The 23,284-nt window shown below is 62.5% G+C and overlaps 2 protein-coding genes across 3 annotated transcripts in view; one reads left to right on the plus strand and one right to left on the minus strand.

The window, feature by feature from the left end:
- Positions 1 to 4,841, minus strand: part of TLCD4 (TLC domain containing 4) — a 42,372-nt gene extending 37,531 nt beyond the window's left edge. The window contains exon 1 of one of the 2 annotated variants that reach the window (XM_059674959.1): positions 4,730 to 4,841. The gene's annotated coding sequence lies outside the window, so the exon portion shown is untranslated. Of the gene's footprint in view, positions 1 to 1,758; positions 2,003 to 4,729 lie in introns of those variants that run through there. The other variant, XM_059674958.1, reaches the window with a different exon arrangement.
- On the plus strand, positions 2,080 to 17,094 carry ALG14 (ALG14 UDP-N-acetylglucosaminyltransferase subunit). Its single transcript, XM_059674964.1, has 4 exons — positions 2,080 to 2,417; positions 3,184 to 3,335; positions 7,028 to 7,159; positions 16,050 to 17,094. Exons 1-4 carry the CDS (start codon positions 2,282 to 2,284, stop codon positions 16,278 to 16,280), a joined length of 651 nt encoding a protein of 216 aa, XP_059530947.1. The 5' UTR covers positions 2,080 to 2,281; the 3' UTR covers positions 16,281 to 17,094.
- Positions 17,095 to 23,284: the final 6,190 nt, after the last annotated feature.

Below are 23,284 nucleotides of genomic sequence, written 5' to 3' on the forward strand. Positions count from 1 at the left end.
ACGGGTGGTATCAGCAATGCCAGAAGGACAGAAAGAAAGGCTGCTGTGGGGCTTCTGGGAAAGGTCTCCTCGCCCTTCAGAAGAGAACCAGTGGCAAGACAACCCCCTTTTTGGCTCTGGAGACGGCCTTGTCTGGATGTAGTTTCTGAGGCCGCTAGCATCTCCCTTGAAGGAAGAGGGGAGAGGCTTCCGTTGGAGCCATTGCTGGGTGGGCAGATGGAAGAAAACTACATCCCGTGTAATAGACTGTTACGTTGGTTTTCATCCTGTGCCCGGGGCCCTACCTACCTCTGCGCTTCCAACCATGTGTGTGTAAGCCCAGGGCAGTGGTCGGCAAACTGCGGCCCCTTGAGTGTGGCTCTTCCACAAAATGCCACGTGTGGGTGCACACGTACAGTGCGATTGAAACTTCGTGGCCACACTCAAGGGGCCAAAGAGCCGCATGTGGCTCGCGAGCCGCAGTTTGCCGACCACTGGCCCAGGGGATTCTGATTCCATCAAAACCTAAGAGGCACTAGCTTGAAAGCCCACAACTATAAACGTTCTCCACCTCTACCTCATCTTAGGAAAATCATTTAAATGTTATAGAATCCACCTCTTTGTCTGTGAAGAGGGGTGTTTGCCCGATGGCCTTATGGGAGGATGTAGGGGTGAGGATTAACGATGAAGACTGAATATGGGCGTTCCGGAAAACGATACTCCCTATCTCGCCTCCAGGTTTATAGGAGACGAAGGACCAGTGACACGTGGGGCGAAGGGGCTCCTGCAATCTCAGTCTTTTTCTGTTGCTGCCTGTGGCTTAATCAGACATGAAGGTAAGCACAGGGGGGTGGGGGAGGGGCCGGCTGGCTTCGTGTGAAGATTAACTGAATATTAATTGTAGGTCGATGCCTTCTCTCTCGGGCTACCGGGAGCCACTGAGCTTCCACTCGTCTCAGGATGGTGGCATTACTTGAATTGATTGCCCTCAGTTACCATGGTCACAGGGCTTGTTACCAGGTTAACGGTTACCAGGTTACTGGTTACCAGGTCACCTCGTTACTGGTTACCAGCTTACTGGTTACTTGATACCAGGTTTAACGGTTTTTAGCAGGTTACTGGTTACCAGGTTACCTCGTTACTGGTTAACAGGTTAACGGTTACCATGTTACTGGTTACCAGGTTACCTCGTTACCTGTTACCAGATCACAGGTTACTAGTTACCTGTGGAACGCCTAGAAAAGTTAAAAGCAATCGTGCTGAGAAAAACGCGACTTAGACTGCTGACCCTGAGAAGGCATAGAGCCATGCCAAGGACTCCTTGAGGTTCGTTTGGGCCCAAATTCGACTTCAGAGTCTAGCGGCCACTGTTTGCAAAGGCCCCCCACGCAGGATGCTGGGGGAGGGGAAGCTGGACTGGGCGGCCAGCCTCTCCACTGTGTCCTGCTGAGCCCACCTTCTGCAGGAGGCCCGGAACCGCGCTTCCACCAATGGGCTGAGACCTGCCCCACCATCGGAGCCAAACAACTGTGTCTGCATTTGCATCTTTACTGAGCAGACCAATCAGAGCAGCTCCATAACCACCATGATCCCAACCAGTCGGGACAGTGCTAACTTGACCAATCACGGTGTACAAATGTGAGTTCCTCATTTGCATGAAAATGGACCAATCAGGAACCGGGGCAGGACTTTCTCTGTGAAAGGCGGCCTCCCCTTTGCCTCCGGGGAGCACACTATGGTTGCCATTGGAGGCCGTTTCCCGGCTTGCAAGCTGTTTACCTGCATAAGGTCTCTCCTTTTTACTGCACCCAGGCTGGGGCCTCCTGTTAGCACTGGGGTGGTGTCAGGATGAGAGCCCCGAGTCCTTCGTACCAAAATGCCTTTCACTGGCGAACACTCCCAGGAAATGCCTGCACGTGCAGCAGCAGCACTTCCCCTGGCATTTAAAAAAGAAAAACAGAAGCGCGTGTGCCACTGGGGCTCACGTGGGCTCACTAAGCTGGTACAGCTGGAAGCCCTGGCTCCCTCGGGAGTTCCCAGGCCTTCGGGCACGCAGGTGTCCTGACCTCACCACGGGCGGAAATGCAACTTCAGCGCTTAACTTCCGGAATGTGAGCTTCCGCTCCGGCGGTGGCCACGCCGCAGCCACAGTCCAGAGGCCGGACTTCCGCCTCCGGCCCGGAACCCCGCCCAGCATGACGTTGCACAGGCCAGTTTGAGTCTCCTCAGCGCCCGTAGTTCCTGAACTTTGACCGCTCCTCTGGGCTGGCCGGAGGGCAGTACGCATGCGTAGTTCCGTTGAATGGGGTGCGTCCTTATCCTCGCGGCGGCCGCAGGAGCGGCGGCAGTGGTCCTAGCCCTGCGGCTGTGGCTCGTGCTTCATTCCCGGGTTGTTGTTCCCCGGGAATCTGTCAGTCTTATGGCGGTGGCCGGGTCCGGTAAGTACGGGGCGGGACCACAAAACCCAGAGTGCACTGCGACGCCGTCCCTGGGTCTCCTTCGCGCTTTGTGCGCACAGCATACTGGGAGTTGTAGTTTCGTTGCGTCACCGGAACCAGCTCCCAGCCAGGCAATTAGCAGCTGGGCTGACGCTTCCGCGCTGCGACTTTAATGACAAATGAGTACCTCGCACCGGTCAGTAATTAAGCCTCTCCGCAGCGTGTAGCCTTCTAATAAATAATTAGTGAACAGAGAGGACGCCGAAGCCTTTTGATGCTGACCTGCAATTTCCCTGAGGAATAAACTGCTGGTTTGCGTGATTAATCTAGGCATTTGGTGTTTCCATTAGGAATCATGATAGATGAGACGCGGTGAATTGTCATTTTTATAAACATACCAACCCCACGAGGAGGGAACAGTTGCGTGGCACCCGTGGGGCAGCCGTCACAGCCACCGGCCGTCCTGCCCGGGGACACATGTAAATGGGCCCCGGCCCCGCCAGGCGCTGACGATTCTGAATGACAGCTCCGCAGAGAGGCGCCTCACACACTGTGCATTTAGGAGTAGAATCTGCGAGAGCTGGTTTTATTTTCATACACTTGTTCTCCGCCCCATGACAGTCGTATTCACACCACAAAGGCTCCGGTTCCCGTTTCCAGTGGTTCCTCCTGCTGTTGAGAGCGCCCAGGCTGTCACGTTAGTGTCCCACTGTCCAACGGGCGCGTCCCTCGCGGCCTCTCACCCCAAGGCCTCCCCCCTTTGCAGGCGGGCACACCACCGAGCTGCTGCGGCTGCTGGGGCACCTGTCCGCCGCTTACTCTCCCCGACACTACGTCATCGCCGACACGGACGAGATCAGCGCCCGGAAGATACATGCTTTTGAACTCGGTCGCGCCGATAGGGACCCCAGTGGCATGGTAAGTGATCAGGTCTCTTTCTAAGGCAGTTTCAAATGGCACATGGAGTTTAGTTTTTTAACAATCAGGGCACGCCAGTTACGGTGCAGATGGGGGAGGAGGAGGAGGGGCAAAGGGTGACATGCAGACTCTCGCCTGAGCTGCCAGAATAATGGAGCTGCCCTCCTGTCCGTGCGGAGGGGCAGGACGGCCGCGACCACCCCTGCAGGACGGGGATCCAGGCCTGACGTTCAGGCGGGGAGCCCGGTCTGGGATGTGAATGTTGGAGTCGTGGGCGTGTATGAGACGGTCCTTAAAATGAGGAGGCGGGTGAGCTCACCCAGGGACGCGAGTGTGAAAGCAGAAGAGCAGGCAGCCGGAGCCCCGGGCACTGCCTCTCCCGGAGGGACGGGTGACCAACGGTCAGGTCAGCCGTCACCTCCGAGCCTGCAGGGCAGTGAGGCCCTCCGGTCGGGCACCTCTTCTCCCCCGGCCTCCGGGCAGAGGCGGGCCCCTCCCTTCTCAGGTTCCTCCTGTCCGGGCCAGGAGGGCTTCCCTTCTTCCCAGTTCAGACAAACACACACACGCACACACGTGTGTTTCTTATAGCAGCTAGTCTGTCTGTGGCAGGAGGGTGTTCAGGTTTGTCTATGTCACCAATCCAGACCAAAGTGGAAAGGTGGGATCCCCTGTCACCCCCAGCCCCGCTCCCTGACACACACGGCCTTGGAACTCAGCGCTGGGGATTCTGTGCGCGCATCACTGCATGGACGGGGAGGGCAGGTGGCCAGTGTCCAGGTCAGGGGTTTGGGGGGCTGGCTTCCGGGGGCGGCATGGGCCACCTGCCCTTTTAAACAGACCATGGGTTGCTGTGTTGCAAGGAGGCTGGGGGCCAAGGGGGAGACGGTGGGGGCCGTGGGAGCCTTCCCGGCAGAGCTAGCGCGGCCCCGTGGGGACGGCGCGGGGCAGTGGGCGGGTTTGCAAGGAGAGGAAATGGAATTTCCCACAGACAGACCAGGTGTGGGATGGGAAGGGGAGAGACGGAGCAGAGCTCCCGGGCCTGTGGTCGGAGCGGCCGTGAGGACGCGGTGCCCTCCCTGACGGGGCGCCCCTGCACGCTCTCCCCATGTTCCGCGCCCCTCCCCACCGGAAAGGCCCTCGGCTCCGGGGATGCCCCCCGCCCGCCCCCAGGCCCTGCAGGTGAGGACCTCCCGGGGGCTCTGCTCCCGGCCTCCCCGCCGTGGCCGGCATCCCCGCCGGCCGCCACCAGGGGGCGCGCGCAGCGAGCGGGAGGCCGGGCAGCCCTGGACGCGGGCGGCGTGGAGACCTCTGCGCACAGTAGGTTTACAGGTTCCGATGGAGAATGACACGGACATTAACAAACATGAAGGACACGCTCTGTTCCGTGTGCTCACCACTGAGACGCGCTTTGGCCACGTGCGCTTGCAGGCGGCCCTGGCGGGGAGGTGTGGGGCCGTCTCCACGCCTTTCCTTTCGGAGGCAGCCTGGTCCCTGCGGGGCTTCCTCTCCGGGCCGGAAAGGCTCCCTCTGCGGCCGGTCAGCTGGGAGAGGCGGGGCCCTCAGCCAGGGGCTCGGGAAGGGACAGGACCCGCCTCCACCGGCAGCACCCGCTGTCGCCACCGGGGGGCGCGCGGACCCCGCATATCGACCCGAGCGCAGGCACCTCCTCCCCCAGGCTCTTCCTCCCCCAGGCACCTCCCCACTCAGGCACCTTCTCCCCCAGGCACCCCTCCCCCAGGCACCCTCTCACCCAGGCACCCCTCCCCCAGGCACCCTCTCACCCAGGCACCCCTCCCCTAGGCACCTCCCCACCCAGGCACCCCCTCCCCCAGGTACCCCTTCCCCAGGCCTCCTGTGCGGGGAGGAGTCCTGCAGGGGGTGCTGCGCTCAGGCTCCCCGTTGCCTGAGGTCTGACAGAAGCACATGGTGAGAGGGGACTGACCTGTCGCACTTTCCCTCTGATAATGGAGCGCAGCATATTCAGCTTTAGGTCCAGGTAAAGCAACAACACAACGAACAACCAGCCCACCTCTGATCGGAAGCTCTTTCTCCTGCGTGAACATCTGAGTCAGAGCTTTGCGCCCGCAGCAGTGAGATCCTGGGGGGCATTTCAGGGGAGCCGTGGCAGTGTCCTCACGCCCCCACCTGAGCGCCCCCTCTCCCTCCAGGGGGCAGGGGGTGAGGCTTCCCCAGGATCCAAATCCGAGTGGATGGAACCTAATGGCCGTGAATGCCCTGTCCTGTCCTTCTCACCAGGACGGTGGATGGTGGACAGACAGGTGCTAGATGATGGATGGATAGAGTGCTTCATAGATAGATGGATAGATAGATGGATGGATGGATAGATAGATGGGGTGCTTCCCTGATATAGATGGATAGATGATAGATAGGTAGATAGATAGATACATACATAGATACATAGATGATAGAGTGCTTCATAGATAGATGGATGGATGGATGGATAGATAGATAGATAGATAGATAGATAGATAGATAGGGTGCTTCCCTGATATAGATGGATAGATGATAGAGTGCTTCATAGATAGATAGAGTGTTTCATAGATAGATGGATAGATGGATGGATGGATGGATGGATGGATGGATAGATAGATAGATAGATAGATAGATAGATAGATAGGGTGCTTCCCTGATATAGATGGATAGATGATTGATAGATAGATAGATAGATACATACATAGATGATAGAGTGCTTCATAGATAGATGGATGGATAGATGGGGTGCTTCACTGATATAGGTAAATAGATAGAGTGCTTCATAGATGGATGGATGGATGCATAGATGATAGATAGAACGGGTGCCTCACGGACTGTGTGGGAGAGCAGGAATCTCTCGTGCACCCCTGCCCCTCCTCTCTGTCCCTGGCTGTGGGGGAGCCTGGGGGAAGGCCTGGCGTGGAGGGAAGGGTGGGGAGTGACACTCGCCCTCCTGCAGCGCAGCCTCCGCTGCTCCCAAATGCAAACACTCAGGCCGTGTGTGCCCTCACCATCTCCTCTCCAGGAGCAGGCTGCCCGAGGCTGAGAGGCATCCAACACGTACCCTTCACCCCAGACCGCCTGTGTGGGAGCCGGGCCCCCGCCAGGCCCAGGCCTCTCCTGCCACTCAGGCCCGCCCTCCGCCCGGGCCCTTCCGCTCAGGACAGGCTGGCCGTGAACAGCAGGACCTTGTGGAAGTGGGAGTGACCTTGAGGGTGGTGCCGCCCTCTCGGGCCACCTGCTCCGGGCGGGACGGGAGCTGCTGTGTGACGAGAAGGGCGCCTGTGCGAGGGCCCAGGGCAGAGGGAGGCCTCCTGCCAACCCCGCGCACCGCCCTCCGGTCCCACCAGGAGGCCCCCCCAGAGCGCCCGCGGGCCTCCTGTCCGCACCCCAGGACCGAGGGCCGTGTCGGGAGCTGTCGCCCAGCAGAAGCTATCGAGCACCTGGAACTCTGACTCGGGAAGGGGCGTTGGTTTCCCTGGTTACAGGCGTCATCATTCACGTTTGCTGCAAATCTCCAACGTTGATATAGAGGGTGTCCCCCCAGGAATCGCACACACACTTTGGTGGTGGAGGCGGGCATGCACTTCCGCTGCGTCTCCAGCGCCCGCAGCCCTTGAGGGTGACCTTCCCTGCGCAGAGCGTCGTCTGGCTGGAGAGAGAGTCACTGAGCGGACGCGGTCTGTGCTCCTCCTCAGGTGCCGCGGTACTTCCTCCACCGCATCCCCCGGAGCCGCGAGGTCCGGCAGTCCTGGCTGTCCACCGTGGCCACCACCCTGCACTCCGCCTGCCTCTCCTTGCCCCTCACCTACCGCGTGAGGCCGGACCTGGTACGTACGCTGCTCTCTCCCCCCACCGTCCGCCTGCCCGCAAGGTGCTGGCCTGTGTGGACACGGACCGCCGGAGGCGGGCAGGGCCCTCCGTGTCCAGCCACCCGTGAACTCCACGTGTACCCTTCCCCCAGGTCCATGGTGCTAGCGTGCGTGTCTTTAACAAGCCCAGGCCCTGCCCGCCTGTGGCTCCTGGGCCGCGCCATGGGCTTGGCGGCCAGTGGAGAGCCAGGCTCTGTGCCTCTTCCACGGTCTGGTGTTTGCCGAGACGGTGGCCGAACGTGGTGTGCAGCCAGCAGGTCACACAGGCGAGTTCCATGGGAACCGATGCGGAGAGCAGACATGGGCCGTGCAGTGAGGGCCTGTGCGCAGACCACCCGCCGGCCGGGGCAGGCCGGGCTCTGTGGTCTTCGGAGGAAGCGCCCTTCAGTGGGCAGCGCCGGGCAGCGCGGGGCAGGGGACAAGCCATCCCAGGAGAGGCAACTCCCGAGCATTCCCGTCCGGTGCCGGCGGAGCGCGCTGGTGCGGGAGCGGAGCCCTGCTTAGCCGAGGCAGGAGCTCCGAGCAGGCCTTGGGGTTTCCGTGCTGTCCGCTCCCTCGCCGCTGGACGGGGCCCGCCCCTCCCTGGGTGGGGTGGGGGTCCTAGAGTCCGCGTGTAGGTTGACCGTAAACCTGGTCTCCGAGCCGTGAGACCCACAGGCCTCAGGTGGCGTCGGGTCCCATCCCGTGAAGGTACCGACGCTCCCGGCCCCGAAGGGTCTCGGCCCCCGGCGGCCGCTCCTGGTTTCCGTCACCGCAGGCTCCTGCTGCTTGTGTCTGTTTTTAAGTTTCACAGCGTAAGTTTATTTCTCAGCTCCAAACACATGGCCAGTGTGTGCAGCTCAGGTACTGCCCACAGCGGGGTGGGGAGCCTTCTGCCCGGGCCAGCCAGAGGTTCACCCGTCACGCTCGGTCACACAGAACCACCGTGTAGACACGAGCTGCTCTGCTTGTCAGGCGTGTAGTTAACTCACCGCAGCGCCCGTAGGCCGGACGGTCCCCACCCCGCCTGAAAGGATCAGTGTCGCCCTGAGAGGTTTAATGAACTGATTTCTAAAACTCAAGAGACAAAATGAAAGGGAGCAAAAGGGTGTCCAGGTTTTAAGCTGGAAGTTTGGGGTTTATATTAATAACTTCCTGGAGGCACAGCCCCTGTCCCAGGCAGGGCTGCGTGGAGCGCGCGACCGCAGGGCTCAGAGGGACGCGGCGTGAGGGCCGGTGTCTGCGGCGGACACGCATCGCCTGACCTCTCGGCCCCGGGAGACTGGCAACCAGGGGAGCCACAGGCAGCAGCAGCTCGTCCCGGGCTGCCCCCCCGCGCCTGTCTGCGAGGCCCCTTTCCTCTCCGTTCCCAGGGAGCCTGGGCTCTGCGGTGCTTCGCCCGTCGGAGCCCTTCCTGGTTTCACGGTCCCCGGCTTCCGTCAGCGTGTCCCCGGTGAAACAACAACCACAAACAAAAGGACTGGCCTGGCTGTCGCCGCAGCCTCCTCGCGAGTCTGAAGTCTTAGGAGCACCAAGGACTGGCTGTAACGAGGAGGGATTTCTCTAAAGAAATGAGAGGGGACAGCGAGACCATGACACACTTTCATTTAAGATGAGTCAGATTAAAAAATCATCTCAAACCTGAACACGATCCCATCAGCAGCTCTGCCGCTGCCGGCTCCACAGGAGAGAGTCCCACTCAGTGAATACAGCCCCGCCCACCGGAGTGAAGTCCACGCCGAGGACCATCTACTCCCGCAACAGCCAGGCCCCCCACGGGGTGAAGTCCACGGCCGAGGACCACCTACTCCCCCCAGAACCAGGCCCCCACGGGGTGAAGTCCACGGCCGAGGACCACCTACTCCCCCCAGAACCAGGCCCCCACGGGGTGAAGTCCACGGCCGAGGACCACCTACTCCCCCCAGAACCAGGCCCCCTCGGGGTGAAGTCCACGGCCGAGGACCACCTACTCCACCAGAACCAGGCCCTCCACGGGGTGAAGTCCACGGCCCAGGACCATCTGCTCCCGTGAGAGCCAGGCCCTCCACGGGGTGAAGTCCACGGCTGAGGACCACCTGCTCCCGCCAGAACCAGGCCCCCACGGGGTGAAGTCCACAGTGAGGGCTCTGCTGACAGCAGCGGGAGACCTGGACGCGTGTGAGCCCTCCGGAAACCATGTCTGCATCGTCCCACCGACCTTGCCCATCATCCTCTGTGCTTCATGGCTCACTGCTGTGCACTCAGAACCCAGCTCCCTCGCTGTGTCTGTAGCGTCTCCGGAAGTGGGGTCTGGGCGAGTCTCTGAGTAGGCGGAGCTCACACTTTCTGGAAAATGCGCTCCCGGAGAACACCGTTCGGTTCAAGCAGAGCCGGTGCGTGGTGAGGCGGCGTCCCTGAGCCGCGCTCCGGGCTGCCGAGCTCTGGAGGAGGGAGGCCCTGTGTCTCGGTTCCCACGGGTTTTCCTAGAAAAGCGCCTCCCGCATGCCTGTGGGGTGACTTGAAAGTAAGTGAATGAACATGCGGTGAGTCACCACGGAACAAAGACGCTGACGCCCACGGGGCTGGCCCTGCTGGGGGGCGGGGGGGGGCGGGGCGGACGGAAGAGCTGAAGAGCTGGCCGGGCCTCCCGGGCTGTGGGCGGGCGCCTGGCCGGGGCTGAGGGAACACTCAGCAGAGAGCTCTGCACACGAGAATGAAACTGACCTGATCTTCCCCCAAGTGAGAGGTGCACTCAGATGCGACGGGTATAGCAGATAGGGGGGGGGCGGGGGGCTCTGCCTGGGGGCCCGGCCAAGCCGGCCTCGGTGCCTCCCTCACACTCGGGCCTCGTGAAAGACGCCCATTATGTCACTGCCCCTGTTCTCCACGTCTCCTTCCCAGGGTGAGCTGGGAAAGGGCTAAGTTCACGCAGCGGCCGGTCCACGTGGGGAGTGGTTACTGTCCGCACCTGGGAGACTGGTTTTTGTAAAATATATTTTTATTGATTTCAGAGAGGAAGGGAGAGGGAGAGAGGGAGAGAAACATCAATGGTGAGAGAGAATCACGGACCGGCTGCCTCTTGCACGCCCCCCACTGGGGATCAATCGCGCAACCCGGGCCTGTGCCCTGATGGGGAATTGAACCGTGACCTCCAACACTCAACCCCTGAGCCACGCAGGAAAAGGGCGTTTTCTGTGGTGAGCCACCAGCAAGCGGGCAGCACGGGTTGCCCTATTTGCACAGTTCATCGCGTTTTTATCCGCCGGTTGATTGGCACGTGCTGGGAACGTTAACGAGAGTCGATTCACTTCGGGGTGATAAGCCAGAGCCTGGTGGCACTCCCTCCGCCCGAGTTGGCGTGATGCTCTGGAGAATGGCCTGCATCTGGGGATCACCTCTGCCGCCTGCAGAGGACCCTCGGCGACGGAGAACGGCCGCTGACCGGTGCCCACCAGCAGGCACACCCGGTGGGGATGAGGGCCGAGCCAGTCAGCAGGAACAACTAGGCCACCGCCGCCCCCTGGCTCCAAGGAGGGCCCCCGCCTGGCGGCCATGGGCTTGCCGGGCTCAGCCCGTGTGACCGGCCCTGCGCACCCAGGTCACGCCAGGATCGCGTCTCCCCGCGGGTCCCTGCGCACTCACACACTCGCCGTCCAGCAGCCTGCGTGAACGAGCGTGTCGCATGTCCCATGAGATCAGTCCACGGGAGACACGGTTCTGTGCCAGTCCCACGTCCCTGGTTCCCCGCTGCCCTGACCCGGGGTGACGCCCTCCATTCACACTGTGGCCCTGCTTCCCGCTCTCCGTGGCCTCCGAGCGCAGCCCAGCCGAGCTCAGGCTGTCGGTCCGGGGGGAGCGCTTTGAATGGCTTTTTGTTTCTCCACGTGGAGGACCCTCCCAAGCTTGCAAATGGATGTTCCCCCCTCTCCCACTGGCGCCTCCTGGGAGGCCAGTGGGGCTCTGCCCTCGGCCCGTCTTCCGCTTTCCCTGCTGTGGCCGTGCCAGGTGGGCACGGGCCTCTCCCTCCGGTGGTGTGGGAGGTGAGCGGGCGGAAGGGCGGCCTGCGAACAAGGCTGCTTTCAGAGGGCGGGCGTGTGGTCAGCAGGGAGCTGGGGAGGCGGCCCTGGGCGGGCGGCCGGGCTGAGGCGGAGCCGGAGAGAAGGGAGGCTTTGAGCGGCTCTGAAGTTCAAAGGCCCAGCCGCCCAGGGCCGCCCAGCCTGAGGCTCGCGCCCAAGGCCCTGTGAGGGTCTGGCTCTGCTTTCACAGCCTCTGAAATCAATGCAGGGCATTTGGTTGGCGTTTTTCAAGCCCCATTTGGTCTGATGGTGGAAAGGAATGAAGGGGCTCCCACAGGGAGCTGGGGGGGTTCCCCGCGGCCGGAGGGATCGGGTGGCGTGGGAGCTCGGGAACCGGGTGCCCGCCATGAGCCCGGGCCTCACCCTGCAGTCCTGGCACCGATGAGCGGATGAGAGCGCTGGGGCTGGGCACGGAGGGAGGTCCATGTGGGGGGAGAGGCGGGGGGGGGGGGGGGCGGCAGAGGCCGCCAGATCCCAGGTGGCGGCTTTGAGGTGGTGGAAGGAACCCCGAGGAAAGCAAGTTGCGCAACTGCCCAGTTACCTCTTCACCCCGACGGGCCCTGGGGTCTAGCCGGGGGCGCTGCTGGCAGCAGGTTCTGAGTGAACACGTCTCGGCAGAGGTGACCTGTGTCTCCCTCCTGAGCAGGCGCCGTGGCCTGGTTTCTATGGAGACGAACTGACCGGTCGGCCCCCACCTGAGCCCGGGCCCCAACACCGTTCTTCTCTACTTTCTTTTAAAAAGGTTGCAGCGCAGTGTTTCCTAACAGCCTCTGGGGACCAAGCCGTCATCTTCATCGTCTGTCCGTCTTTCCGGTCCCCCCAGCCTTGGGGAACGATCCTGTTTAGGCCGGGGGTCCTCTGGGGCCTGCCTTCGGGGCGTGTCTGCCCCGCCTCCTGCTGGGACTCCCCGCAGTCACGGTCACGGTCATGGCTCCTTCTCAGTCAGCTGCAGGGAGGCGGCCCTTCTCTGCAGGGAGCACGGGGTAGGGGTCCCAGTGCCACCGGGACCCGCAGGCCGGTGGGCAAACTCCATGTCCTCCAAGACATGTGGCAAATCCTGCAAAACGACCCCTGCCCCCAGCCCCCGCGGTGACCAGGACGAGGGCGCATCTGCAGGCCACGCCGTGGCTCTCAGACCGGGTCAGCGTCTCGCTTGGAGGGGAGGAGGTTCGGTGGGAAGCAGGTAAGAGCCTGGACTGCGTTGCCCACGTGCGAGGTAGCACACGCTCCCAGCTGCTAAGACCTCGGGACAGAGAGAGCCCGTGAGCCTGGGCCCGCAGCCGGACTCACCCTGAGGAAGGTCGGGGGGGGGGGGGGGGGGGGCAAGGGCGGCCCAGGGCGGCCCGTCCCACTGGTTAGCAAATAGCATCGGCTCCTGGCCGCCCTGATGGCGCTCGCGGACGCCAGAACGGGCTCTGACGAAGCAGTTTTGAAGTGTTTACGGCCGACAGCCTGCGGAACAGGTTTGCTCTGGCCTAAGTGGGCATGTTCCCTGCAGCCAGGTGTCCCTGCAGCCAGGTGTCCCTGCAGCCAGGTGTCCGTGCGGGTCAGGTGGCCCGGCGCGGCGGCAGGTCCAGGTGCTGTTTTCCTAAGGGTTTGCTGACCCGACAGGGATCTGCGGACGAGTCGTGGATGAGTCGTGTCAGCGGGGGCGGTGCCAGCTCGAGGCCCGGCCTGCTGCTGCTCCAGCCTCCTCAGGCCATGCCCCTCGCTCAGCGGCCCTCGCTCAGGGAGCGCGAAGTCGGGAGACCTGGGCGGGCGGGCGGGTGCGGGAGCCGGGCGGCGAGGCTGTGCACACCCGTCCAGGCTTCCGGTTATGTCGTTTCACCAAGACCCCCCCACACCCCCCCCCCTCCGCCCGTTTTACATTTTTTCCTACAAGTTCCGCAGTGTTGTTCCCCGTGTTTGCACCAGGCACTCGCTGTGGCGGCTGGGAGGTTGGCAGGTTGGATTTCTGAGAGAGTCTGAGCACAAAGTGACAGAAGTTGGTGACAGTCGGCAAAACCATTGCTTCATCATCGAGTTGCGTCATTAATGGGAGAATCTGAAAGTTAGCAATGCTGTTTGTTTCTCTTTGTTTAAGGAAAATGGCCTCAAGGCGACGCTATAGAAAAAGAGAACTTGTGGCTAAAGACATGGTGGGCAGCGTGTCTCCCCTGGGGACGCACGGGCAGCGTCCGCAGGAGCCTGTCCGTCCGACACTGTCTGGGACCCGGGAGGAGTGGTTCGTGCTCTCGCCCTCGCGGCTTGAGCAGACCTGGGGGCCGTGCGCTTGTGCTGGTTGCCGATGGAACACCGAGCAGAGGCGAGGAAGGGGCGTCCCTCCTGGGCGTCCTGTGGGGGCCCTGGCGTCTCCCGTCGGGGTGCCGTGCGCCGCGGGCTTGCAGGTGGTCACCCAGGGAGGAAGCGCCGGCCCAGCTCCCCGAGGCTGCCCTGGGGGCGCTGGCTTCTGCCCTGCGTTTCTGCTCGAGCGATGGGGTCGTGGGGTTTTCCTCCAATGCCATGGATGCGGTGGCGTGTGAATGGGAACCGAAGGACACACACACTTCGTGAGAGTCTGGTTGTGTGTGTGAGACAGACAGACAGACAGACAGACAGGAAGAGAGACAGACCCGGGAACAGAGGCCAGAAGACGGAATTCACCGAGTGCAGCTGCACTGAGGTGCCCTCCTGGTTGAGGACGGGGCCGCCTGGTGCCCAGGGAGGGACCACGTGCTCGGGCACTCGCCTCGGAGCTGCTGCCCTTCACGCCCCCCGCCCCCCCGCCCCCCCGCACTCCCTGGGACCCCAGCACCGCGCTCCCTCCCGTGGCCCCGGCGGAGGCCGGCCCTCCTGTCCGAGCCGCGTGCTGTCTAGGCCTCCTTGCCCCGGCCTCCTGGGCTGTAGGGTGTGCGGCCGCACTGACTCCCCTCCTGTTACAGGAAAACAGGAGCCGGCTCTGACCAACAGGAGAGAATCTGGTGGGTGTGACGTGGGCGAGGAAGCCCCACTGCCCCGGCCGCCTGGCGCAGAGGGCCTCCGTGGACTGGGGGACGCGGCTCCCTCCGCCCCGGCCCCGCTCCTGGGCAGTGGACAGGCCCTCTGGCAGCTGGCACAGACCCCGTTGCATGGCCCGCAGGCCCCTCGCCTCTCTGTGCCTCCTCGTCTCTGGGAGGGTGGCCACGGCCACTGGGAGGACAGTGCAGGGTGGGAGGGAGGTGGTTGTGCAAAATGCCACCTTAGGTCTGTGCCTGGGGCGTAGCAGTGACCTGTCAAAGTCAGGTGCTTCCCTGGCGGCGGGCTGGAGGCTCCAAGACTGCACCTGCCCTGGGCCTGGGTCTGGGGGTGGGGGGCCTCAGCTTGGGCTCAGTGAGGGCTCGGCGTGGACTTGGGGGCTCAGCGTGGGCTCAGGGGGCTCAGCGAGGGCGAGCGCTGGGCACAGGACTCAGGCCTTCCTGAAGACGGTGCCAGGGTTGGAAGCACAATGGAAACGATGAAAGACCGAGAAGACAGGAAAAGGCACCTTGACCGTTTGCCCAGGACAGGAAAGCCAGAGTTCCGTTTCCTGCGAGCGCAGCAGCCGCAGCGGCCGGTCGGGAAGCAGAGGTCGCTGAGTGCCCTTCCCGGGACGCAGGGCAGCCGCTGTGCCGCCCAGACAGTGAAGATGAAGCTCCGAGTCCATCTCGTGTGACCTCCCACGGAAGGCGCGGCGGCAGTCGTGACCTCCTCGCCGTGCCTGGCGCCCACACGGACCCCAGTGAGGCCGCGGCCTGCGGGGAGCTGCGCCTGGTGTGGGGCCTGCTGGGCGTGTCCTGTCCTCTCCACGGGCAGCCCCTGCTGTTGCTGCTCGGTAGGCCCCTAACATCCCGTCCTCCTGCCACCCCCCCACAGCGCCCGACCCCACAGGCCCCGGTGCAGTGTGGGCCACATGCCCTCCAACGGCGCTCCCTTCCTTGTGGCCTTGATCACACTTCCCGTCCGGATCTCAGAGGCTCCGTCTCCACTCCCCCCGCCCCAGTCTCCCGGCTCCTGGTCCGCACAGGCTCCCCAGCTGGAGGTCCATCGGCTCCCGGGGCTCCCACCTGCCCGAGGGCAGCCACACCCGTCCTGGACCAGGACCACTAGGACCCTCGGTCGCAAACCACCACAGCCACTCCGCGTGCCGGACTCGGAAGGGAGGCCCGGAGGCTTCTGAGAGCGGAGGGCGAGGGACTCAGCAGCAGGACCAGCAGGCGCGGAGCAGGGCCGGCGGTGGGCTGAGCAGCCAGAACAGGGCCCCTCCCTCCCGTGGCCGCACAGCTGGTGGGGGCAGGGCTGCCACCCCGCTGGACAGGGCCCGCTGCAGCTGGTGCCGCCCGTCTGGGCGCTGGGCTCTGCCAGGCCGGGCAGACCTGGGCCCAGCAGCACAGGCCCGGGGAAGGGGGCCCAGCGGGGTCCTCTGGGCTCGGCTGCTGCCGCAGCTCGCACCAGGGCATCACTCGGACCAGTTCCAGGCGGGGCAGAGGCAGCACAGCGACGTGGCCCGTCCGTGCGGGACAGTGAGTCTCTGTCAACTCCGCGGCCTCCTCGTCAGACAGAAGCACGTACAAGTCCCTCCTTCGGTGTCGCCGCCTGTAACGCAAACGCCGCGTGTAGAACAGTCGCTGGTCCTGGCGGGGTGCGTGGTTGGAGCGTCTGCCTGCTCACCAAAGGGTTCGATAGGGTCAAGGACACCTATGGGTTGTGGGGTCATCACCCTGTCGGGGTGCATGCGGGAGGCAACCAGTCACCATGTCTCTCTCACACCCTTGTCTCTCTCCCACCCACTCCCTTCCACTCGCCCCCTCTGTTCGCAGGTGCTGTGTAACGGGCCCGGGACCTGCGTGCCCATCTGCGCGGCGGCCGTCCTCCTGGGCGTGCTGGGCGTGAAGCGCGTGACCGTGGTCTACGTGGAGAGCCTCTGCCGGGCGGAGCACCTGTCGCTGACGGGGCGCATCCTGCGCCCTTTCGCCGACTACTTCCTGGTGCAGTGGCCCGCCCTGAAGAGGAAGTACCCCACGTCCGTGTACCTGGGGCGGATCGTGTGACAGGTGCCTGCTCCGGTTACACGCAGCCAACACGCTTACACGTGGGGGTGAGACTGCGCCTCTGTTATAGAGCAAGCATGTCAAACTCACGGCCCGCGGGCCGCATGAGGCCCACAACCGGTATAACGGTATGTAAGAAACATTTTAATAAAAATTCTTTAACTGGCCCTGGCCGGTTTGGCTCAGTGGATAGAGCGTCAGCCTGCGAACTGAAGGACCCCAGGTTCGATTCCAGTCAAAGACACGTGCCAGGGGTGGTGGGCACATCCCTAGTAGGGGGCGTGCAGGAGGCAGCCGATCAATGATTCTCTCTCATCATGAATGTTTCTCTCTCTCCCTCTTCCTTCCCCTCTGAAATCAATAAAAATATATTTTAAAAAAATATTCATAACTTAATTTTTATAATATCCTGTTATACATAATTATAACGAACTACAACGTTCGCTGATGACTGATTACTATAATTGTGTCGCATTCATTTCCCTTACACGCCTTACTCGCAGGCACACCATTTCTCCCCACTAATACCAGCAGCAAATATTTTAGCAGCCGATGGCCATGTCATTAGTCTTGGACTGACTTGTTTGGTGTGCACAACAGGAAATATTTCGCTTTCGGAGAACAAGAAAAATAGGTTTATTTGCGTGACGCTTATTAATTTGTGCAGCTATTCAGTGTCTGGAAAGTTAAAGTTCAAGAAAAAAATGTTAATTTCTATTAAAATGTTCTATTATTTTATGTTAACGGTGACTCATTTATTTCAGCCCATGTGTTCAGCATGTCTCTATCGAAATAAACCTACGTTTCTATGACAGTTGAAGCTTTTGGTTTTTTGCAGCCACATCCACATAAACCTTGTTCATTTGGGCCGTGTGAGCCTGTGAGTCCGACGTGCTTGCTTTAGAGAAAAGACGTAGACGGTGCTGCTCCGCCCGCCCACTCCCGGCCTCGATCCCGTGGGGAGCCTCAGGCGGGGCTGCTTCCAGGCAGGCTGCTCGTGGCTCCGGCCTCAGCACAACCGGTGTCTGAGTTCAGCTTCGCTTCCTGGGCACTTGGCCTCCAGCCTGAAGATCTTTTGAAATCTCTCCTGTAATCGGCGGCCTCCCGCACGCCCCCTACAGGGGATGGAGCCCGCAACCCGGGCCTGTGCCCTGACCGGGAATCGAACCCTGACCTCCTGGTTCCTAGGCCGACACTCAGCCACGGAGCCACGGCCGGGCTGGGTTTCTGTTTGACCGAGTGAAGAGCCTTTCCATTAAGCGTAGAAGTCAAAAGGCTCCAGGTTTGGGTGAAGTGGGGCCTTGGAGAGCCTCCCCTCTGGCCCCGTCTCGCTGCCTGTGGGGACGAGCCTGCCGGTCGTGACCTCGTGTCTGTCCGTGGAAACCGCCCCGGCGCCTCTCGGGGGCCTGGTGACCTGGACGGGTTCACTCAGGCTGCTGGTCTGCTCTGGCGGCCCCAGCCCCAGCCCCACCGCCCGGGGATGTGACTGGCGCCTCCGCTGTCCTCGGGCCTGGGCGCCCGCCAGCTCCCTCTCAGCACAGCCGGGAGTCCCGGGGAGCGCGCCTGGCGGGAGGGGCACCGTGGGCGGGAGGGAGGGCGAACCCAGGCTGGAGGGGGACCCTGAGGAGCTCCACGTGGGGCTGTCCTGCCCACGTGGGCCCCATGAGGGACGAACAGAAACGCCCTAAGCAGCCCCTCACCATCCCGCAGTGGGGCCATCCCCCGGCCTGGGGCTCCCAGACCCTGCAGCCGGCAAGCGGCGAGCAGGCGGGGAGAGGCCTTGCGGCCCCTGAAGAGACCTGGCCAGGCGCCGGGCTGGGCTGGGAGGAGAGAAACCCATCGGGGGGCGGCAGCCTTCCTGTCCCCCCAGCCGAGGCTCAGCCGCGACAGGGAGACCCTCCCCACCGAGCCCCTGAATCTGACCACGGAGTCCACGCGCAGAGCCACGCGCCCTTCCACCGCGTTCTGGGGAGTGTGTTACGAAGCAGCGGTGGTCGGGCCGCCACCTTCCCGTGGAGCCGCCTGTGCAGCCACGTTGGCTCAGTGTCAGGAGTGGCCGGAAGGAGAGATTCCGCCGGCAGCTCTGGCTCCTCCAGCCGCAGCCCCTGGTGAGAGCCGCTGGGCCCATCTCTCCCTGGGACCCGGCTTTGCCTCGGTAACGCGCGTCTGAACAGAGGCCAGGCTGACCCCAGGCGCTGGCAGGAGACGGGGCGCCTTCTGTCTCACCGCCCCCCTCCCCCCCCTCCAGTCTATTCAGGGGGATGATCGGGAATTCAATGGTCACAACAAGAACTGGGTAAGCTTTTGGCTGATCATACGAGGATCTCTCAGCAACGGGGAGGCCACCCTCCCACCCGGGCCCTGGAGTCGCAGCCGCAGCCGCAGGGGCTGGCATGAGGCTCCTCCTCTCAACAGTGAAAGGGGAAAGACGTGTCCTTCTTCAGAGAGAAGGGGGACAGCAGGGCTTCGTGGGGGCGCCGTCTCCACCGGCGGCAGCAAGACGGGTCAGAGCCCCTCCAGCCGCCCCAGCTGCCCGGCCCAGTGCCTGGACGCCCCAAGCCAACAGCCGGGTCCAAACAGCCACATGCCGGCGGAGCCTAAACTGTCCTTCAAAATCTTAGAGAAACTGTCTGGCCGTGTGGCTCAGTGGTTGAGCGACCCCATGCACCAGGAGGTCACGGTTCGGTTCCCGGTCAGGGCACATGCCCAGGTTGCGGGCTCCATCCCTAGTGTGGGGCGTGCAGGAGGCAGCTGATCGATGTCTCTCTCAAATCAATAAAAACATTTAAAAAATAAAAACGTATAGAAGGTGTGAGGTTTGGTTCTGCTTGTACTGCTGGGGGGAGGGGGGTGCAGGTGAGTCAGGACCGCTGTGGGGACCTCTGTGGGGACCGCTGGGGACTGCGTGGGCTTGGAGACAGTGGGTGCTTGGGGCGCCTCACCCCAGCCCTGTCTCCCGCCCCTCCACTGCGCACGTGTGTCCGTCCCCACAGTTAGAAGCTTTAAACCGCCGGCGTGTGAGGGCCCTGCAGACGCTCACCAGCCAGAGAAGGTGAGGTCCCTCCTACAAGGAGGCCACCAGGCTTTCCCATGGGAACAAGGACGGGAACCGTGGCCACTTCTGCTCGTGTCTGACCCTGGAGAGCCATGGGGGCTGCAGCCGGCTCCTGGCTGGGCGCTTCCCGGGCTGAGCCCTCGCCCCCTCCCGCCCCGCTGGCAGGTCCGAGTGTCGCCTTCTCCAGGCAGCGCTGGGCTCCCCTCGCTCGGTCAATATTTGAGGGGTCCAGCCTGACCCAGCCAAGAGCGTCACGGGCTCAAGGGCACTGCCTCCCCCAAGGGCACGCCCGCCCTCGGGTGCCGATAGCACAGGTCACGGGGGTGATGTGGACGGCGGTGCCAGAGCTGAGGCCCCTGCAGCAGCCGGAGGCCTGCGCCCCCCTCACGGCACTGCCCTGCCCCCCAGCACAGCAGCAGGAGCGGAAACGGCAGAAACTGAGCAAAATGAAGAATTCCGCCCAGAACTGGCTGTGCTTCCTCTGCCGCATAAACACGCGCATTGGAACCCGCAGACCCGGGAGCCGGCGCGCCTCTCGGGGTGTCGGTCTCACCCTCCACCAGCGACGGCGGGGCGGGTGCTGGTCGTGCCTGGCCCGGCATCTGGTGACCGTCTGCCCCGTGTCTTCTAGAACAAGCCTCCGTGTAAATGCCTTTGGCGTCTTTTCATGGAAAGAGACGAGCAGGCAGGGGAGAAAGCGGCCAGGCCTCTGGCGGGAGTTCCGTGCCCCCTCACTTCCCGTCGCCTCAGCTGCCGGCCCCTCAGTGATGACCCCCAGGACCTGGCCCCCCAGGACCTGCGAGCCCCTGGGAGCGTCCCTGCTTCACCTGATGGGCTGTCAACACTTCTCAGAGACGGTGGCAGGTCCCACCCCAGCCCGTCCGGCGGGTGCGGGAGGCCACCAGTCGCTGTGTCTCTCTGTGATGTTTTCCTCCCCGCCCCCTTCATTCTCTCTAAAGAAAATCCACGGAAAAATGTCCCTGGGTGAGGATCAACACGAAGAAAACAGGGAGGAAAAACCCGGTGCTGAAGCCAGGAGTGGCTCTAGAAATGTCTCTAATGGACACCTTTCCGCTGAACTCTAAACACGGGGTGTGCACGTGGACGCCCCAATCAGGCTCTTATCCTCCGGCGGGATCTTAGTCCCGCCGCCCAGCGCTCCGGCCTCCCGGCCCCGCGGCTACTGCGTGACCGAGCAGAAAGGTCGGCAAAGGGCAGCCTCCAACCTGCATTCTTTGCATTCTGTTCCCAGCCTGGTTTTTCCCATCCCTTCCCCAGGCCAGGCTTGGGGAATGGCGGCTGGTGCCACGTGCGGGGAGACAGCGTTGCACAGAGTCCGCCCTGCCCTCCCCGGTTTACATCCCAACTAGAAAAACGAGAACAATCCCGCTGGCTCCGCTCTCCGCTCACTGTGCTGACGCTGTTAGTCCTGCCGCAGGGAACGCCTGTCCGCCAGATGTGTCTCCGTTGCCAGTTCAAGAAAGAGGCGGGGCAGCCGCTTTTCAGCACCATCTAGAGGTTCTGTCCTTCGTGGGGACAGGGCCGTGTGCTGAGAAAATGACTCCTCGGCGAGAAAGTACCGCGTGTCCGTGGGGAGCTGGGCCTTGGCGTTTCACAGGGAACCAGCCGCAAAGGAACTGGGCTGCGCCCGGATGACACCATCTTAGGTGTCCCAGGTCCCGGGTAAGCAGCAAAGTTGGAATGTGAGGCTGGAGTGCGTCCTGGTGTCACCCCGCCCTCCCCGACAGCAGCCTTCACACCCGTCCTTCCCCAGATCAAGGACCCGCGCGACTGTGGAGCCACAACTAAGCAGCCGGTGGCCTAGGGGACAGGCGGCGAGCCCGGACACTGCCTGCCCCTCTCTTCCCGAGCCTGGAGGAAGCAGTGGGACCCTCTCCCAAGGGGTGCCCAGCCCACATCAACGTCCTGCGAAGGTCACGAACCCCACTGAGGCCTCTCCCCTCTTCCCAGCCACCCTCTCGGGACGGTTTCCCTTTAATATATATATATTTACTGATGCCAGAGAGGAAGGGAGAGGGAGCGAGAGAGAGAAACATCAATGATGAGGGAGAATCACCGATCGGCTGCCTCCTGCACGGTCCCTGCTGAGGATGGAGCCCACAATGACCAGGAATCATTGACGCACAACCACTGAGCCATGCCAGCCGGCTCAGGCCGGTTTGTCTTGAACATGGTGAGTATGGTAGCAACCATCTCAGGTAGAAACTCGATTACCTTTAACCCTGCTGTTTGGCGTATGTACCTGGTTATTTTGATTTTCTGAATTATATAAATCACCCCATTCGATTGAATACCCTATTGATTATGTGAATATCCCCTGGGTTGTGGTCATACTGGTCTTAGAAAGCACAATTTCCCTTCCCTGGGAAGGACAGCATGGTTATCCCAAGGTCAGAGGGCTCCGGTTAACGTGTGCCTGTGGACTCAGTGTTCCGGAGACCCAAAACAAAAACTGTGCTTTAGATAACAGGCTAAGTCTGACCAGGTTCCTCATGCCAGACCCGAGGGCTCTAGATAATGTGTTTCTGTCAATTCAGGGATCCAGAGACCCAAAACTGTAATTTAGACAACATGCTGCTTCTGCTTCTGTAAACTGCTTTTTTGCAAACCAGGTTCTTCATTCCAAACCTTGGGATGTAATCAATACCTTTGTGATCTTTGCCTGTATCAGTCGGGTGTTGCGCCCATCTTATTAGTATGAGATCTGGGAAAGCAGAATGGCCCCTCATAGTCCCGGATTGCAATCAACGTGACTGTTCAATTCGACTTCTTGAGGCATCCTTCTGTGATTCGCGGGGTACATTACAACCATGGAACCTCAACTGTGGCAACCTCTTTGACCCTGAATGACAGCAGATGAACCTCCTGGGGTGTCACTCACTGCTTCCAGCAGGAGGAAGGCGAGAGAGGGTGGAAGCAGAGAGGACGGGGTGGCGGCAGGAAGGCCAGGGTGAGAAGGGGAGACGGAGGCAGGAGGGGTGAGGGAGAGGAGGCCTCCCTTCCCAGTCCCTCCGCCCTGTGGCCCCTCCATCTGTTCCCTCCCAGCAGCCAGCCTCCGGTGCCTCCCTGGCCCCCCTTGCTGCACGGAGCGGGGTGCATTGTGAGGGGACGGCCCCACTATCTTTCCAGAACTTGTTCATCATCCAAAACTGAGGCCCTGGACCCATCGAACAATAACCCCCTGAAACCAGACTCGCGCTTTGTCTGTTGGCTTTTCATGACGAGACTGAATAGAACTCGAACATTCTAGACTAGAGGGGTGACCTTTAAGTAGGTTAAGTCCGGGCGGGGCTGGAGCAGGGCTTCCAGGGGGGCAGGTGAGAGGCCGGGAGCTGCTCCAGCCGCTGTTCCCACCGCCCGGGGGTCCCACGCGCCGGGGTGAGGCCGCGACACCCTCCGCAGGCGCCTGCGCGCAGCGGGCCCAGCACGCGGGGCAGGAGGGAGGTAAGGATGCTGAGCTCCCGGCCGCGGGCAAAGTGCAAACCTCCTCCCTGCGCTCCGCCGCCCCTCCCGCCGCCCCTCCCGCCGCGGCGCACGGGGTCCTGGTGAGGCTGCCGCGCGTGGCTCCTCTGGCCTCACCTGGCTCCGTGGGCGCGTCCGGCCCCCAGACTCACCCCGGACCCCGGACGACAGGCCCCAGCTGTGCGGGGCGGGGGCGCGGGCGGGGCGGGGGCCGGAGGCGCAGCTTTGGCGGCGGGGTTCCGGCGCCTGATCTTCGGTCCTGACCCGCTCCCTCAGCTGCACGAGGCAGAGTGGCTGGGGGCTGAGCACATGGGTGTCGGGGTGCGCTGCAGTGCCCGCGCCCCGGGGAAACGGGGTTCTGGCCCCTCCAGATCAGAGGGGAGAGAGTGGGGGTGGCCGTGGGGGTGGAGGCGGCCGGCGAACGGGCGCCGTCTCCGTGCGAGGCGCTGCCGGGCCGCCCGGGCCG

Source organism: Myotis daubentonii, chromosome 18 (genome assembly GCF_963259705.1).
Source record: "Myotis daubentonii chromosome 18, mMyoDau2.1, whole genome shotgun sequence".
NCBI classification, from domain to species: domain Eukaryota; kingdom Metazoa; phylum Chordata; class Mammalia; order Chiroptera; family Vespertilionidae; genus Myotis; species Myotis daubentonii.